General features: G+C 47.8%; 1 protein-coding gene across 1 annotated transcript; it reads right to left on the minus strand.

Annotated features, from left to right (window-relative positions):
• Positions 1-13,150: 13,150 nt before the first annotated feature.
• Positions 13,151-13,850, minus strand: LOC127199812 (40S ribosomal protein S7-like). Its single transcript, XM_051157801.1, has one exon. It carries the CDS (start codon positions 13,817-13,819, stop codon positions 13,235-13,237), a length of 585 nt encoding a protein of 194 aa, XP_051013758.1. The 5' UTR covers positions 13,820-13,850; the 3' UTR covers positions 13,151-13,234.
• Between the last annotated feature and the right edge of the window lie 5,704 nt (positions 13,851-19,554).

Below are 19,554 nucleotides of genomic sequence, written 5' to 3' on the forward strand. Positions count from 1 at the left end.
CCCCCACCCACCCACTCCACTACTTATGGGCCTTGCCCTTTCCCACCTTTGTTAGAAGCTGAAATACAGAGTTGATTGTTTCCTTTTTTATCACTAAGCCTGCAATTTAATGTTACAACCGCTAGGTGAATAGTAAATTTGTTCCTTTGTTTTTCTCAAGTGTGCAATTATTGCGTCGAATTTATATGTTGGGTGTTGGGCGGATGGGCAGAACGTGTGAGGACTGAGGAGAGAAGGAGAAAACCGGAGAATCTTGAAGGTGGTGTGTATGTGTGTGTGTGTGTGTGTGAGAGAGAGAGAGAGAGAGAGAGAGAGAGAGAGAGAGAGAGAGAGAGAGAGAGAGAGAGAGAGAGAGAGAGAGAGAGAGAGAGAGAGGAAGAGAGAGACTCACTTGTGGGTAGCCTTTCTTCCAGTGCTGTGCAAATAAATCTCTGTTGGTGCCAGAAGGCAACAGTACAGGTGGAAGCACTGACTTTGGGGTAGAGGTGACTCCTCTTCTGAGCCTTGGGAATCTGGCAAGAGTCACTGCCTCCTTTGGGAGGGATGATGATAAACACTGAGATCTCAAACCAGGCATGGTGGTGCACGCCTTTAATCCCAGCACTCATGAGGCAGAGGCTGATGGGTCACTGTGATTTTGAGGCCAGCCTGGTCTACAAAGTGAGTCTAGGGCAGCCAAGGCTACACAGAGAAAACAAACAAACAACAACAAAAAACAAAACAAACAAACAAAAAATACCATGAGATCTCAGGACTGTCTCTGCTGGCTGTGGTTTACCGGGAAGCAGATTCACCTCAAGATCCTAGCTTAGCAGAGCCTGTGGAAACGGTGATAGCACTGCTCTTCCAGGATTCACCGACTCTGATGAAGAGACTCCTGAGGGACAGGAATCCAGCATGAAGACAGCAAGAGACTTGAAGTCACACTTGGGTTTGAATTTGTACTTGGTCTTTTATTACATGAGCCGGGACAAGTTCCTAGCATCTATGGTCATTAGCCTTTCTCATCCTTAAAGTCAAGGTGACTCACTGCCTTTTTTTTTTCTTTTCTTTTTTTGGAGACAGGGTTTCTCTGTGTATTCTTTGCTGTCCTGGACTCCCTTTGTGGACCAGGCCAGGCTCGAACTCACAGCGATCCACCTGCCTCTGCCTCCCTGAGCCCTGGGATTAAAGGTGTGCGCCACCACCGCCCTGCTGACTTACCGTCTTCTTGCTTTGGTGTGTTAATCAGATGAAATGGCGTGTATGGAATGTGCAGCTGTGCCCCTAGTCCTGACTAGCCAGTATCAGCTCTGCTGCCCCGATGAGGCTCTGTGCTCTAACACAGGTGGCCCTGGAGACATTACCGTGGCTGTGTCCCAGCATCCATGCTGTTTGTGGGTGAAACAGAGTGGCCAAAAGTCTAGAGTCGGGCGACTCTGGGGAAGACGGCTGGCTCATTCTATGAAGCACTTGTCAACAAGCATGAGTGTGTGACTTCAGGTCCCCAGGGCCCATGTAAGAAGCTAGAGGAGGTGGCACACATGTGTAGTGCCAGGGCAGGGGGAGGGTGGAGCTCACTGACCAGCCAGCCCAGCCAAATTGGCGAGCTCTGGGTCTGCAAGTAGACCTTATCTCAAAAAATACAGTGGAGAGCAGTGGAGGATGCTGTCTGACATTTATCTCAGGGATCTATGTGCATGCACACAGTTTACATGGACCTTCATGCATGCACATGATTTACATGTACCTTCAATGCACCTTCATGCATGACACAGTTTACACATGCCTTCAATGCACCTTCATGCATGCACACGGTTTACATGCACCTTCAATGCACCTTCATGCATGCACACGGTTCACATGCACCTTCAATGCACCTTCATGCATGCACACGGTTTACATGCACCTTTAATGTGCCTTCACATACACACACACACACACACACACACACAACTCACTGTAGTAGGGAGAATGGACTTATTCCTGCCCCACCCTAAGTATGTTCAGGCCACAGAGACATTGAGGGTCCTGACTCCTCAGTGGTCTCTCAATGTTCAGTGACCTAGCTGTGTACAAAGCTACATTCCTTCCAGAAAATTTCCTCCAGCTGTGAAATCTATGGGACTGTGATCCTGGCATACAGCACGCCTTGGTGCTCTCTGTACCCCCTCATTCTGGGGGTTCCTTTTCTCCTGAGATTGTGCCCGCAGGGGTCTGGTATTTAGAAGATGGCTCCCAGTTCTAAAGCTTTGGATTGCCTTCTGACCTTGGACATTTGGGAATTTATCAGATGAAGAATTTTCACCCAACACCTGCCTTCCCTCACTCCTTCTATTGTGCCACCTTGGAGGGAGGTGCTGTGCTGGCTGCTGGGGACATGGGACAAAAGGCCCAACTTCTGCCCCTGAGGAGCAAGAGAAACACAGGAGCAGCTGGCAGAATCAGGGCGGAAGCCAGTGCTGGAGCGGAGGGGCCATTGTACTGGCTGGTTCTTACGGCAACTGACAGGCTAGAATGAGGTAGGAAGTGACCCTCAGCTGAAAAAGCATCCCCACCATATTGGCCTGTAGGCAAGCCTGTGGGGACGGTTCCTTAGTTAGTGACTGATGTGAGAAGGCCCAGCCCATTGTGGGTGTGGCCACATTGGGGCAGATGGACCTGAGTTCTATGAGAAAGCAGACAGGACATTCTCCACAGTTAAGTGGAGAGTGGGGACTGACATCTGGTGCCCTATATTTGGCCACATCCCCTGGACGGGGAGGCCTGGCAGCACTCAGAGGAAGGATAGCAGGTTACCAAGAAGAGACTTGGTACCCTATGAGCATATACAGGGGGAGGAAATCCTCCTCAGTCACAGTCATAGGGGAGGGGAGTAGGGGGAAAATGGGCGGGAGGGAGGAATGGGAAGATAGAAGGGATGGGATAACAATTTAGATGTAATATGAATAAGTTAATAACACACACACACACAAAGCAGGCTAAAGAGGCTAAGAGGAGTAACTCAGTAAGTAACATCCCTCCTTTGTTCCTGCCTTGAGTTTCCTGCCCTGAGTTTCCTCGATGATGAACCACAAGCTGTAAGATGAAAAATAAGCCCTTTCCTTTCCCCCCAGTTGCTCTTCATTGTGATGTTTTTATCACAGTGACAGAAACTAAGACAACCATAGAGCCAGCGGGGCATTGGGTCCAGAGCAGGGAGAGGATGTGGAGGGGGGCGGGACAGAATCCAAGAAGTTGCTGATGCCTTTTGGAGGCCTCAAAGAGAGGGAGATAGATGTGCTTCAGGCAGCTAGGGCAGCATCGAAGGGCCAGGGTCCAAGAGAGCACGCTGCCTTGGGAGATGCAGGTGCCTGGGAGACTGGGCAGATGGAAGAGCATCTGAAATGGCATTTTAGGTGATATTAAGGACACAGTGCTTCATCATGAGTCTGAGGGGCACTGTGGAAGGATGTGAGGTGGGGGGGGGTGTGGTGGGGGTGGTGGGGTGGTGGTGGTTATATGGGTCACATTTGCAATTTAGAAAGACAGAATCTGTGGCCCTGGGCTCCAGGACTTGGACACTTGCCTGAAGCTCCCGAGTAGATGCATTCTTTCAAGCCTGGGAGTCTTGGAACTGCGTCCTAGCTTAAAGGCAGCTGGGGGGCTTGTGTGGAACAGATCAGGCAGCAGAGCAGAGGAGGTTGGATGCACGCTATGCTGTCTGCTTCTGGTGCTTGGGGTCTCGGTGCTGAAGTGCTGATGAACAGTGCTGAACACTAGAAGAGGCTCCTTCCTGTCCCAGCCCATTTGCACCCCTCAGGTTGTCTGTGTTATTTGCGGTGCTGCTGGCAATGGTATGCTTTATGAGCACTGGGCAAGTGTGTTACCACTGAACCACACCACACAGCTCACCTTATTGTGTGTGTGTGTGTGTGTGTGTGTGTGTGTGTGTGTGTGTGTTCAATGTCTGTGTGCATGTACATGTGTGTGCTTGCACCAGAGGCCTCAGGAGCTGTTCACCTTGGTTCTTGTTTGTTTGATTATTTGTTTGTTTGTTTTTTGGCCAGGAATTTGGTGACTAGGCTAGGCTGGCCAGCCAAGGAGCTCCAGGGACTTTGGCCCATCTCCGTCTTCCAAGTGTGGCCGTTAAGAGCACATGCTACTAAGCCATTTATTTTTTTTTTAGAATGTGGGCACTAGAGATTGAACTCGGGTCCTCATGTTGCCTTCTCTACCTCCCCAACCCTAAGTTTTATTCTCCCCCCTCCCTAAGACAGGGTTTCTCTGTGTTAACCTTGGCTGTCCTGAACTCGCTTTGTAGACCAGGTTGGCCTTGAACTTACAGAGATCCACCTGCCTCTGCCTCCCAAGTGCTGGGATTACAGGTGTGCGCTAATGAGCTCGGCCTAACTTGCATTCTTTCTGATTGCCCTCATGTTTCACTGCATGAGACCGAGGGCCTGCCTGCAGAGCTCTGTTGCTTTCCGTGGTGAAGAAAATGTGGAGCAGAGCCTTCATCCCCTGGGGCTGTTCTTTCATTATTACTTACTATTACTATTTATCAGTCCTTCTTCCGACCTGGGTGCCGCAGGTGGAGAAACGAAAGTAACAGAGAACACTAGAAACAGAAGTGGGGCAATGAGATGAGAGTCATTCTATTTGCTTCTGCTTCTAATATTTTTCATTAAAATAATGGCAGCTGTGACCCAGGAATTAATTTCATGGCCCATAGTAGGTTATGACCCATAGGATGATAGAACGTGGGCCTGAAGTGAGGGCTGGGGCATGAATAAGGGATTTCATCTCTATCCAGGAGCATTTAATTTTATCCATTTTAAGTAAAACTCACATTTACCAGCACGGTAGCAAAAATTTATGGTGCAAAATGGAATCGCTAATTTATTACATGACTGATTAGTTCAGAGTCATCTGTTGAGCATCTCTCCTGGATTAGGCTCAGGGATACAGGAATGAATAAAAATATAATGCCTCCCGTGAGACACATATAATCTAAGGTGGACAGAAAGCTGTAAAGAGTCATTCTCAGTATTATCTAGGAAGGAAAGGGGTGTGTAATGAGAGTCCAGGGCAGGAGTGCCAAGCCCAGGTGGTAACTTCTCAGAACAACTGTCAAACAGTGGGCGTCAGGAGAAGATGGGTGTCCAGGAAAGGTGCAAAAGAGGAGGCAGAGCATCCAGGAAGGCAACCCAGACAGGCTTAGCATTCCATACAATGGTCAAAGTGTTATGATTATCTCCTTAATGCGAGCATCATACAGGAGGTGTGGCATGCAAGGGGTAAGCCAAGACAGGGAGACAAAGACCAGAACCTGCAGATTCTTCGCGCCTTCGTTTAGATCAGCGCTTCTCAACCTGTGGGTCGTGACCCTCTTGGAGAGTTGAATGACTCTTACAGGAGTTGCCCGAGACCACCAGAAAACACAGATATTTACATTATGACTCATAACAGTAGCAAAATTACAGTTATGCAGCAGCGATGGAAATCATTTTATGGTTGGGGGTCACCACAACATGGAGAATTGTTTTAAAGGGCGTGTGGAAGGCTGAGAGCCACTGTTCTAGATGGTGGCAAGATATTGAAAGTCGAAAGGGGGCTTCTTTGCAATGCTTGCCTGCAAACCCAGCATTGCAGTACTCAAGAAGCTGCGGCTATAGGCGCAGGAGTTTGAGGCCATCTTGTGTTACACAGTGAAACTCTGTCTCAAAAACCAACCCAAAAAAGAAAGGAAGGAAGAAAGAAACACTTTCTTCTTGTTTCTTGGTGTAGGGGTTTGGTTAACAATGACCCCTATAGCCGGGCATGGTGGCGCACGCCTTTAATCCCAGCACTCGGGAGGCAGAGGCAGGTGGATCGCTGTGAGGCCAGCCTAGTCTACAAAGCGAGTCCAGGACAGCCAAGGCTACATAGAGAAACCCTGTCTCAAAAAAAAAAAAAAAAAAATTTAAAAAATAAAAAATAAAAAACAATGACCCCTATGGGCTCACGTATTTGAAGAGGTGATCTCCAGTATTGGAACTGAGGCGTGGCCTTTCAGAGGAGGTGTGTTACTTTGAGTGGGCTTAGAGGTTTCCGAAGCTCACACCATTCTTAGTTAGCTCTTTTTCTTTCTGTCTCTTGTTTGTGGATCAGATGTAAGCTTTCAGCTACTCCCCAGTGCCATGCTTGCCTGCTGTCACGCACTCCACCATGGCTGTTATGAACACTGACCCTCTGAAACTGTGAGACCCATATTAAGCGCTTTTTCTTTTTTTCTTTTTTTAAATATAAGTTGCCTTGGCCATGGTGTTTTGTCACAGCAATAGAAAAGTAATTAAGGCACTTGGGAAGCAACAAATGAACACTGGATTCTTCCCAGTTGTCTTAGTTAGGGTTTAATTGCTATGAAGAGAGCCCATGACCAAGGCAACTCTTTATAAAGGAGAAGATTTCATTGGGGCTGGCTTACAGTTTCAGAGGCTCAGTCCATTGTTATCATGGCAGGGAGCATGGCAGCCTGCAAGCAGACATGGTGCTGGAGGAGCCGAGAGTTCCCCATCTTGATCCAGGAGGAGACTGGATGCGTTTCACACTGGGCATGGCTTGAGCATTTAGGACCTCAAAGCCCCACCCCCACAGTGACATACTTCCTCTAACAAGGCCACACCTCCTCCAAGAAGGCCACACCTCCTAATAGTGCCATCTCTAGGGCCAAGCATTCAAACACATGACTCTATGGAGACCAAACCTATTCAAATCACCACATCAGCCTCACCCCTCACTCCCACCAGGTGCTACTGATCAAACCAAGGGCCTTGTACAAGCTAGACAAGCATTCAACCACCAAGTGCTTTCTCTAGCTTTTTAAAAAAAAATATTTATTTATTTATTTAGGTTTATTGAGACAGGGTTTGTCTGTGTAACAGCTCTGGCTGTTCTGGAACTCCTTCTGTAGACCAAGCTGGCCTTGAACTCACAGAGATCCACCTGCCTCTGTCTCCCGGAGTGCTGGGATTAAAGGTGTGCGCCACCACTGCCTGGCATTAGTCTTTCAGCTTCAATGCCCTGATTTCATAGATGAAAGATGGGAATCAGTGTATGAATTTACATGTCCCTGGGGACTGCTGCAGTTAAAGATTTTTTGCGTGTTTATTAAGCTATCTGTACACAGTCCTGCCCTTTGCCCATTCTCCCACTGGGATTTTAGTATTTTTCTTATCGATTTATATGAGCTCTTTATATTTGAGGGATAACAACCTTTCATCATATTTATTGCATAGGCTTTCCCTAGCCTTGTCATTTGCTTTTTAGTTTGGTTTGGAATGGCTTCTGACGCACAGAAGTTTTTAATTTGGTGTAGTCCAATACATTGATTTTCTTTCCCTTAGTGATTTCTTCCATTACTTTTATGCTTACAGGATTCTTCCTCATTCAGAGATCAAATAAATATCACTGGAATGTTTGAGGCAGGAGTGAGCCATGGAGGGTGATTGATAGCAGTACTCACAGGTTGGAGGTAGCGACAAAAGAAACAGAAGAGTAAACTCAGCCCAAATTATAGGTGGGAACCTGTCTCTAAGCTATAAGTGGGGAGTAAAGGGAAGGTTGGGAGAGCAGAGAGAAAGGAGGAGGAATCTGGAGGCACTGGAAGGCGGGAGTCAAGGAGTCATACGTGGAAGGGGCTGTGTGTCTTCAGGAAGAAAATGAAAGAACAAGTGTACTCTCTCTCTCTCTCTCTCTCTCTCTCTCTCTCTCTCTCTCTCTCTCTCTCTCTTTCTCTGGTGTGTGTGTGTGTGTGTGTGTGTGTGTGTGTGTGTATGTGTATATGTGTGTATATGTGTCTGTATGTGTGTGTGTGTGTGTGTGTGTGTATGCGCGCGCACGCCATGTATTCAAATATGGAATGAGATCTGAGATCTGGTTGCAGTCTGGTCTTCGGTTGTTATGAAGTATCTCCTGACTTGGTATTTTATAAAGCATTGTTCTCCAACACCTTCTGACTGGGTAAATAAAGAGCCGAACAGCTAATAGCTGGGCAGGAGAGGAAGAGGCAGGACTTCCTGGACCAGAGAGAGGGAAAGGATCTCGGGGGTGGGGGGGGGGTGGAAGGAGTCACCGTCAGGACACAAGTGGAGAAGGAGCAGCCAGGGTGAGACTGAGATGGCAGGTAATGGGAAATAGACCATGCCAGTGTTACCAGGCTAGAATAGCTGAGCATCTGCCCAGCTGCAGTGCCTGAAGCCTTTAATAAACATATAGGTCTCCATGTCAAGAGCAGGGATACAGAAAAACCATACTTTTACAGTAGCCCTGGCTGTCCCAGAACTCTGTAGACCAGGCTAGACTTGAACTCACAGAGCTTCACCTGCCTCTGCCTCCTGAGTGCTGGAATTAAAGATGTGTGCTGCCACCACCACCCAGGGGAAGGAACAAGCTTTATCTAAGCACTTGGTACTTGGTGCCTGGAGTAGACAAAAACTCAACCCAGCCCCACACATTTCCATCCTCAGCGTATTGTAGTCTAACAAGAGAAGACAGACATCAGGAAATGGTCACTTAAATAAGTGTAAAGTAAAAGCTTTTTAAAATATTTTAAGGAGAAAGATCCCTTATGAAAGATCATAAGGGATATGAGCACATCTGGCTATCACCATGAGCAGATCCAGGTGTCTGTCACAAAGAGCTTCCTCCAGAGGCAGGCACAGTGGTGCACACCTGCTGTCCCAGCATCAGGAAGTAGGAAGAGTATACATTCCAGACCAACTTGTGCTAATTACTGAGACCTTGTACCAAAAAACCAAAATACAAAGAGAACTTGCGGTAAAGAGGTCTTCGCTGTACCTCTCTCTGCACTTTTGCTGTACCTTTGCTGTGTCTGAGGTTACATAGGAGTTCAGACACGGAGGGGTGAGCCACGCTCAAGCATATGCAAAGTTCATTGGCAGATTGACAACAGCTGAGTCCTGGCACAGGAGCTTGGGGCATGAGCTCCGACTACACCAGACCCTGTAGGCTACACAAAGGGTTGTGGTCCTCACCTGAAGAACTGTGCAAACCTGTTCATGGTTTATTCAAAGCTGGTAGGGCCGGAATGGGTTGGGGGTAGAGACACAGCCAGCTTTGTATCTTGCACAGATCCTATTGGGTATGGTGGCACATACCCATAAGCCTAGCCTGTAGAGCCTGAGGGATGAGGAGTTTCCTGTTGTTGAGTTTTGGACCAGTTTAAAGTATATAGCGAGATGAAACCCTGCCTCAAAAGCAAAAGAAAGAGCAAAGAGATTCTTATGGTTCCCTCCCTCCCTCCCTCCCTTGTTTTTGAGGCAGGGTCTCACACAGCCAAGTTAGCTCCAGACTCACTTCATAGCTAAGGATAGCCTTGAACTCTTGATCCTCCTGCCTCTACCCCAAATGCTAGGATTATGGGCATCACCACACATGGCTCCTTCAGTTCCTATGTTTCTCTGGTCTGAATATTGACACTATCCCCTTTCCTGTATTGAATCTGAACCCTTAATACACTAGTATTAAGATGTGGGGCCTCTGGAAGGTGATTGGCTCATGACGGTTCCACCGTTTGGAGAGTCTTGAGACATGCCTCCCTGTATCTTCTAAGTGCTGGTTTTTTGTTTTTGTTTTTTGTTTTCCAGACAAGGTTTCTCTGTATAGCCTTGTCTGTCCTAGACTTGCTTTGTAGACCAGGCTGGCCTCGAACTCACTGTGATCCGCCTGCCTCTGCCTCTCAAGTGCTGGGATTAAAGGCATCCGCCACCATAGCCAGCCCTCCCTGCACTTCTAGAACAGTTGTTTTTCAATAAAATTTTTATACTTGGTTGTTCACCACAGGATTTTGCCATGAGAAGATGCAGTCGAAGGTGCTACTGATGAACACAGGTAGATCTCCCAGCTTCCGGCTCTACAGAAGGGAAACATCCTGTTGTCAAGTACCCCGTCTAAGACACTCTGTTACAGTAGTTCTAATGGGCAAAGGCATGTGTGGACCACTAACTGGAACGGGGCAGAGTAGACAGGGAAGACTACTGCAGTGGTCCAGGCAGGAAATGTTGGAGGTGTGGTCTAGGGCAGGGACAAGAAAATATGGAAGTGTGTCCACTTGAGACATATTTGGGAAGGATAATACGTAGGGCATGGGATGCGTTAGATATGGAAAATTGGGACAAGATCATAGCATGTCAAGAAAAGATCCCTAGGTTTTAGGTTTACACACCCACGTGGGATAAGAAGGCAGGAGCTGGGTGCCCTGGTTGAGGAAATAATAGAAGAAAAGCAGGCTTGAGTAAAGGTTCGCAGCTCTGGTTTGCACCTGGAATTTGCGGTGCATTTGATCTGCGTTGATGTCACGAGTGAAACTCCAGGGAAGCTCCAGACTGAAGGAGATTTTTCTCCACAGGCCATTGCTGTTGGACGGATGAGCATGGCTGTGAGGCCTGGGAAAGAGTAGGAAGTATCAAGGGGCACCATGAGGAACTCCAACATTCCATGTGACCTCAGGCCACCTCAAGGTTCTGGAGAGCTCTTTTGGTAGCTCAAGGGAGAAGCCATGTCTGTTGCCGGGCACTCAAGAGGTGGCGGGTGTGACTTCTTTCTTTCCCCCTTTAACTTTTATCCCTCTCTCTTTCCTGACACCAGGGACTACAGCTAGACTAAACCTAGTCCTTCTACTCGGAGGCGTCTCCTATATGCATCAGGTGAGACCTGTTCACCTCCTGAGATCCAGCCCAGGCCAGCCTGTCTTTTGACAACTGTCTGAAGCTGAACTAAGAAGACTTCGGTCTGTGTTTAGTTGCCTCGTGATCAATGCTGAAGGAGCCAGTTGTTGCATTTCTGCTACAGTTCTGCTACAGAGAACCCACATAATGATCGTCACAGGATTTTTTTTTTCCATTACGAAATGCATTTGCATACTGCAGTCCCTTTTCCCTGCCAGAAAAATAGTGTTCTGAGCAAACACGCATCCAGATACCTCACAGATTCCTCCTACTCCTGATCACAGGCTCTGTTCTCTTTCTGTTCTATTTTACTTATTTATTTTAAGATTTATTTATTATTTATACAGTATTCTGCCCGCACGTGTGCCTGCCCACCACAAGAAGGCACCAGATCTCATTACAGGTGGTTGTGAGCCACCATGTGGTTGCTGGGAATTGAACTCAGGACCTTCAGAAGAGCAGACAGTGCTCTTAACCTCTGAGCCATCTCTCCAGCCCCCACTGTTCTATTTTAAAATCACGACTTGCCCGTCCTGATCAGAGTTTTTCCTGTGTTTCATTTTGTCTCCACACTCACAGCTCTGTTCTTTCTCTTCCCTTCTGGCACATACTCTTCTCATCCTCTCGCCAACACTGAGGGGCCCTGGCCCTGAAAGCCCATTGTTCCAGCGCGTCTGGAGCCTCGCATTTCTGCCTCTTTCTCACCCTGTCTCTCTGCCGCAGGTGCTGTTTATCCTGCACTGGAGCTTCCTATTACTTTAAACTAGAGATTTGTTATGCAAGACAATCTCCCGATCACGATCACGCAGCCTTGGCCAGATTCTGCCTTTGCCCCTGGCATCTTAAAGATTCGCCTCTGTGGCTGGGTCTCCAATCGCTGCTTTTCTCTCCTTCTGAATAACACACTTCTCTGATTTCTCTTTCTGGGCTCTTAATCTCCATCTTCCGCCATCTGTATTCATCCTACCCTGAACTTGTCTCTGTGGACTCAAAGCCTTTGCTCTTTGACCTTGAACGTTCGTTGTCTGCAGTGTGCCTCCAACCTGGGGCTACATTTGAATTATCATCTAAAGAGCTTAAAAATATGACTGCCGGAGTACCAGAGACTCTGATTAAATGGTTCTAAGTGGGCCTCAGCCATTGTCATTTTTAATAAGATCCAAAAGTGCAGCCTGGATGCGAACCACTCCCTGGTCTAATGGATGAGATGGATGTGGAAACAAAGGCTTTTCAATGCAAGGCAAAGGCAGATGTAAACAGACGGGGCTGGAGGAAAACAGCACAACAGTAGCTCCTCATCCAGCCTGTCAATGAAGATGCAGTGATGGCTACCCAGGGCGGAGGACTCCATGCCTGACTCGTCCCAGAAAACCTGTTCATAGCTGGCCCCCTGCCCCACCTTGACTAAGAGGCATCAGTCTCTCCTGAGTTGCTTCTGTCTCCTTAAATGGAACAGCCATTATGGGACATGGTCTTAGGAATCCAAGACTTACTTTAAAAACAAAAGAAAACAAGACACAGAGCTGTGTGACCTCAGGCAAATCACTTACCTGTTGCTGAGTCTCAGTGGTCATGGAACAGCATGCGAACATGTATGTATTTCCACATGTGTGAGTTGAGGAAGCTAATGTTTGCAATATATCTAGCCCACTACCCTTACATACGAAAGGTGCTCAAAAGTTTGGCTGTTACATACATTTTTGAGGTACCACTCACACCCTGAGGATGCTCAGAGATCCTTCTAGAAGCCAGTGCTCAGATGATTGTGCTTGGAATCTACCCAAGGAGCATACTCTATGAGGGTCCTTCTTTATACAGTCCTAAGGCTCTTGTCTGGTCCTCAAGCCCTCCACGCATGTTCTACCCAAGGCTCGCTCTTTTCTCTTCCCTCGGCTATTTGTGTCTTCTGTATCTTTACAGCTTCCATCAACACTGATCCCCAATCGCATCATCTGGTCCAAAGCTTATCACTGATCACGAGATGGTCTCCCCCACAACTTCCTTTATCTGAGTCACCCTGGCTTCTCATACATGGCTGAGGGGTGGGCTGCCACCCAGCGTGCATTCACAGTGGACTGGTGTCAGTGTATGTGATGAGAAGCTAGCTAAGCTAGCTAAGCAGGTGAGGTGAAGCTAAGCAGCTTCCCAAACCCATTGTTTCCCTGAATAAGCTGTTCCTTCTCCTAGCCACACAAGATGTGCCTGATCCCCAGAGACAGCTTAGACAACTTGGTAACCCAGCCCCCCCAGCACTGTGGGACCTTTTTTATGGCTTTTTGGTATAGTACCTTCTAGAATAATGTTCTGTTCTCCTCCACAGGCTGGAGTCTACTTTCTTTGAGCTTTTCCTTGCTCTTGAAGCTGAGCTATGAACACTGCTTTGTTGTCCCTCTTTTCTCATGGACACCTTGTTTGTGCCTCTTCCTCCTCCTCCTCCTCCTCTTCCTCCTCCTTCTTCTTCGTTTTTCTTTTTTTTTTTTTGTTTTTTTTTGTTTTTGTTTTTTTTTTTTTTTTACTATGAATGACACTTTATTCAGTCATTTTCTTTACAACTGAAACTCTGGGAATTCAAAGTTAACATCTTTGCCTGTGAGCTTCTTATACACACCAGAAAAGGTTTCCACCTTGTGCTCCACGTTGTTCTGCTGTGCTTTGTCTAAGTGAACTTTTATGAGCCGGCTGCCATCCAGTTTCACACGGATTCTCTTACCCACAATTTCACTCGGGAAGACCAAGTCCTCAAGGATGGCGTCGTGCACTGCTGTCAGGGTGCGGCTTCTGGGGCGCTTCTGCTTATTTTTCGTGCGGCTTTTCCTGGTTGGCTTGGGCAGAATCCTCCTCTGAGCAATGAAAACCACGTGCTTCCCACTGAACTTTTTCTCCAATTCACGTACTAGCCGGACTTGGATTTTCTGAAAAGATTTCAGCTGAGGAACTGGTACAAAAATTATGATAGTTTTCCGACCACCACCAACTTCAATTTCCTTGGCCGCAGTGATGTTGAGTTCCCGGAGCTGTGCCTTGAGATCCGAGTTCATCTCCAGCTCGAGCAGCGCCTGGGAGATGCCAGACTCGAACTCGTCCGGCTTCTCGCCGTTGGGCTTCACAATCTTGGCGCTCGAGCTGAACATGGCTACGTCCTTACGGAGTGCCGGCTTAGAAAGAGCCTTCTTCGTTTTTCAAAACAGGGTTTTTCTGTGTAGCCCTGGCTGTCTTGGAACTCACTCTGTAGTCCAGGCTGGGCTTAAACTCAGAGATCCTCCTGCCTCTGCCTCCCTCATGCTGGGACTAAAGGCGTGCGCTACCATTCCCAGCTGGCTCTTGGATTTTTAAAAATAGTGATTTCAGCTTCAATCTCCAGCTGTTACCACTTCTCTTCCCTCTTCACTGTTAACTACTGAGATGGAAATATCTATCTGGCTTTTCAACTCTGTGGACATTTGTTTGCCTTTCTAGACAACTTAGCTCCATTTATGAAAAATGAACACGGTTACAAGATGCTTCCTTTACTTTTCCTTCCTTCTTCCTTCTCCGTTTCCTCATCTTTATTTTTCTCCTATCTTCCTTCTCCCTAGCCTCCAGTCTCTCTCTCTCTCTCTGTAGCCAAGACTGTCCTCATACTTGAGAGCTTCCTAGCTCAGCCTCCTGAGTACTGGGATTACACGCATGCACCAATGCCCCAGTCAAAACTCCCCCTTTCATGGTTGCTGTTGTTGGACCGATTACATCCTTCCAATCTGATACCCCTTTGAGTACCCCCACGGCTTCACCTTGAGAGCATGAATCCCACACCCCTCTTACTGAAGCCCACAGCCTCCATAAAACATGCTTCAGAGATCCAGGGGAATGGAAACTATTATTCTGATTTTTTTTTTTTTCAATCAGCAAAATAAGACTTGGCAAGGAGGAAGCTGAGGGGGTTAGGGAGACTGACTCACTGTCTGAGCTCACACATCTAGAAAGGGAAGCACTGGGGGGCAAGAATGTGTGCTTAGGAGTCACCCAAAGCGACAGATGAACAGCCATCCAATGTGGAGGGCCAGCTCTCGATTCTGCTTTTAGGAAGGTACCAGATTATCTTCCTTGGTGAAGCCTGTGCACCTGGCCTCCTAATCTGTCGGGTTCATGTGCCAGGGTGGCAGGTGAACTGCCGTGTTCTATTTATGCTCAGGAGTCACCCCCAGGGACTCTGGAGCAAGGCTCAGCAGCATCTTCTTTTTGTACACAGGTCACAGCGAGGCATGCGATGTTTTCCTAATGGCTCTCCGACTCTGACATTCTTTTAGTCACACTTCTGTGGGTTCTGAGTGGATGAGAATGCCTAGCTACCAGGTCAACTGTTTCCATCTTGTCAATCAACCTCCTACTTCCTGCACAGGGGGAGTCAGGTACTCTCTCTCTCTCTCTCTTTCTCTCTCTCTCTCTCTCTCTCTCTGTGTGTGTGTGTGTGTGTGTGTGTGTGTACAGGCATGCATGCTCATGGAAGGTAGGATTTGTTGCTGCCTGAGCTAAGGTTGTAAATAAAAGACCTCTGTGTTTAGGCAAGAACTAAGCTTTTTTTCTTCACGTCTTTCTTTAGAAATTCCACTTCAGCTGGGCGTGGTGGTGCACACCTTTAATCCCAGCACTTGGGAGGCAAAGGAAGGCTGATCGCTGTGAGTTCGAGGCCAGCCTGGTCTACAAAGCAAGTCCAGGACAGCCAAGGCTACACAGGGGAACCTTGTCTCGGAAAAAAAAAAAGAAATTCCTTGCCTTTCCAAGTGGTAGGGTGCTAAAATATACAAGGCATGGTTTTCCTCCCTGTTCCTTGCTGCTGCCTAGGGAGAAATGTATGGTCTAAGGAAGGGGCTGACGTCACCACTGGGTCATTCCTAGCAGACAGTTGCTGAAACTCAGAACCAGGAACCAAGCCAGCCACTTCTCTGCTCTCTTGTTTTCAGGAGTGTGTGTGTGTGTGTGTGTGTGTGTGTGTGTGTGTGTGTGTGTGTGTAGGTGGGTGGGATGGGAGGGGTGTGGGTGGGGCGGGAGGGGTGTGGGTGGGATGGGGTGTGGTAGGGGTGTGGGTGGGGTGGGAGGGGTGGGGGTAGGGTAGGGTGGGAGGGGTATGGGTGGGGTGGGGTAGGATGGGAGGGGTGGGGGTGGTGTGGAACTTCTACCAGCACAGAGAGGAGAGAGGGGGCAGTTTCACCAGGACAGTTTTACAGAGACAGGTTGTAGAGAGAGAATGAGCTAGACACAGGTGAAGACAGAACGAGCCAGAGAATGAGAAGGAACCAGAAGATTAGAGCAGATTGCTGGAGTTGGAGGCTAAGCAGAACAATTCAGTGAGAAACCGAGTGAAGCAGTCAGCTTGGAGAGGAGTTTGAGTTAGAACAGCTGAGTCCAACCAGCCAGCCAGAGTTCAGAAAGAACTAGAAAGGATGAGCTTATTTAGCATTCAGTCTCAGAGGCTGAAAGCATTCCAGGCCTACATAAGATTGTACGTTAGGGTAGGAGCTCCCAGGATTAGGCCTAGGTTAGCAGATGGAGGCAGTGAGCCTCAGAGACAATTACTTCAGGCGAATACAAGTTCCTTTCTTCCTCCCTTTCTTCCGTCTTGCTCCTTCCTCCCCTTTCTTCCATCTTGCTGCTTAGAAGGCAAATGTGGTACCTGGAGCTCTGGAATTATTAGGACCCTCCCCCCCCACCCCCCGCACCTGAGGAATGGCAGCACCTTCCCACTGCCTGAGTTCTGTACCTCCCACAAACGAATGCCAGTCTTGCTCCAGCTATTGTCACTCGATTCACTGTCATTTGCAGGGGCGGGAGGGGGGTCTGAGGGACAGTGTTTATTTCTAGTATTGGTGAGAGAACCTCAGGTTTCTATTAAAAAAAAATCCCGCCCCCGAAAAAAAAAGCTACGCAGTGGTGGCACGTGCCACCAGCACTTGGGAGGCAGAGGCAGGTAGATCACTGTGAGTTCGAGGCCAGCCTGGTCTACAAAGTGAGTCCAGGACAGTCAAGGCTACACAGAGAGACCCTGACTCAGGAAAAAAAATTCCCTCTTCTCTCTCCTTTTCCTGTCTCCCTCTCCCCCTCCTTCCCTCCATCCCTCCCATCCATTTTTCAAGATATCATATATTCCAGGCTGGCCTGGAATGTGCTGTGTATCAGAAGAAGACCTTAAATTTTTGATTCCCCTTCATGCCTTCATACCTCTCAGGCACTCGGATTGTGGCATGTGTCACCATGCTTTGCTCACATGGTACTGAGGATTGAACCCAAGGCTTTGTGCATGCTAGGTACACACTCTCCTAAACAACTACTGCCCTCCTCAACCACTGCCTTCCCGAAGCCTTAAGATAACTTCTTGTGCTTTGGGGGTATGGTTGAGCTTCCCTCTGGAAATCTGGCTTGTGGCTCCAGAGGGCGGCACTCAGACAGGAGTGATCTGAGTTCTGCCTGCTTTGCCTCTCTAGCAATGTAGGGGCCAGCTGGTTTGGCTTGAGATGCCGGTCTCTGCCCATTCTTCATCCAAACTCAAAGCTGGGGGCTGGAGACACCTGGGAAAGCCAGGGAATCTCACCGAGGCTGGCTTTTAATTCTTTCTCTCTTCCTGCTGCTCCTAATGACATGTTTTGAGATTGATAATTTCCCCCCTTAAAATGTTCTTCCCTTTGCTTTTTAAAATTAATCTTTTCATCACAAAATGTTTCAAAGATCAGACAAGAATTTCAAAAAGAAGCATAATTTACCCACCATTAAGTCGTACCGGATCTTAACATTGTGTCATATCTGCATCAGATCTCATTTAAAGAAATAAAACATTGCTACTATAATTGAATTGTATATCCCACCCCCAAGCCTGCTTGCCTCCTTCATCCTCAGAGGTAACTATCACCATGAATCAGGTGCTTATCACCCTATGCATGTTTAATACTGCTACTACGTATTTATGGATCCATTCATACAATGGAGCATCATTCAGTAGAGCTTTACATTTCAAGTATAAACTGGATCTTCTCGTTGGGTATAATATTCTGTATAAATATTCCATATAAATATTCGCAGTGTGCTTCCCACTTCCTTGCAGATGAATGTTTGGTTCTCACTCTCTCTCTCTCTCTCTCTCTCTCTCTCTCTCTCTCTCTCTCTCTCTCTCTCTCTCTCTCTCTCTCCAGTCTGGATATTGCTGTGAGGAGTTCTTTAGGCTATCCTCTTGTGGGGCACCCATGTGTGTGTTTCTTTAGGGCAACTGCCAACAAACTATGGTCTCTAGAGAAAAATCTGGCTGCCAGTATTATTTTGTAAAGGGGGCTATGAATTAATTTTTTTTTTTTAAAAACAGATCTTTTAAATTTTAAAAAATATTTTTATTTAGTGCGCACACATGCGTTTCTGTCGTCAGCACAGCGCATTTGAGCGCGTGGAAACCGGACACCTCCGCTTCCTTCTACGCTGAGGGTCCTGGAGATCAAGCCCAGGTCTTCAGGCTTTGTCAGCTTCGTAGCAGCTTCTCTCCCAGCTGAGCCACCGAACTTGCCCTCCGTGCCTCCTGTTTTTGAATTTGACTTTTAGCTTTTAAGATTATGATGAGATATGTATAAGGAAAGATTTACCACGGGCAAGTGCATTCACACCGCTGGGTCTCCACTCTCTCGCCATCCAGCTGCAGAGACGCTTCTTTCTTATTTCATGTTCACGTGCACACACACACAGGCGTGCCGAGGTTGACTTCAGATGGCTCTCTCTAATACTCCCCACTTTGGAAAATCTTTATCGCGCTGGTTTATTTACATTGTGTGTGTGTGTGTGTGTGTGTGTGTGTGTGTGTATAGTAGGGGTGTGGCACAAGTGTGCCCCAGCGTACCTGTGGAGGTCATAGCCAAGTGTCATGACTCACTTCTCTCCTTCCATCGTGTGGCTTTCAGGGATCTGGCTGACCTTGTCAATGTTGGCACCAAGTACATCGATCAACTGAGCCATCGTGCCAGAACTGATCTATATTTGTGTATGTGTATGTGGGGGTGGGGGGTGGGGAGAGACAGAGAGAGAACAGGTGCATGTGTGCTTTGGTTATGCGGTACAGGTCAGAGGTCAGTTTGGGCATGAGAACCCTCCACCTTGTTAAGACAGTGTCTCTCTGCTTTCCATTGCTGTGCCGTGCACTCCAGGTTAGGGGGCCTGTGAGCTTCTGGGTGATCCTGCCATCTGTGCTCCCGTTTCTAGGAGCGCTTGGATTACAGATGCAATGCCACCCCATCTGTCTTTTTATGTGGGCTTGGGGATTAACTTGGATCTTCAGGCTTGCATGACAAGTACTTTTACCCGCTGAGCTAATTCTCCAGCCCATCCACCTCGGCTTTTGAAGAAGCATGTCCTTCACTGAACCTGGGGTTTGCAATTTTGGCCAGATTAGCTCATAGCAGGCTCTAGGGATCCACCTCTCCCCACCTTCCCAGAGCTAGGATGACAGGGGCATGCAGCCGCACCTGCTTTTCACATGGGTGGTCTCATGCTTGCACCATAGGCACTTTAGCAACTGAGGCCATCTCCCCAGGCCACTCAGAGATTTCTTATCATGCTAAACAGAAACTCTAGCTGTTAAACACCACCTCCTAAAACATAGTGGGCAGGAACACTTTCTGGGCATGGTCAACTTCTCCTTCTTCTTCTTCTTCTTCTTCTTCTTCTTCTTCTCCTTCTTCTTCTTCTTCCTCCAAAAGGTTTTAATTGAAAGCAGAGAAGATGCTTTGATGGGGAGAGAAGAAACACAGGTAGAACTGGACAGTGCTCTTCAGTTTGGTGAGGCCAACACAGAGAGGAGTGAGTGAGACACACACACACACACACAGCAGATCTTGGAGGGTTCCCTGCAGTTTTCAAG

Source organism: Acomys russatus, chromosome 16, assembly GCF_903995435.1.
Source record: "Acomys russatus chromosome 16, mAcoRus1.1, whole genome shotgun sequence".
Lineage (NCBI taxonomy): Eukaryota > Metazoa > Chordata > Mammalia > Rodentia > Muridae > Acomys > Acomys russatus.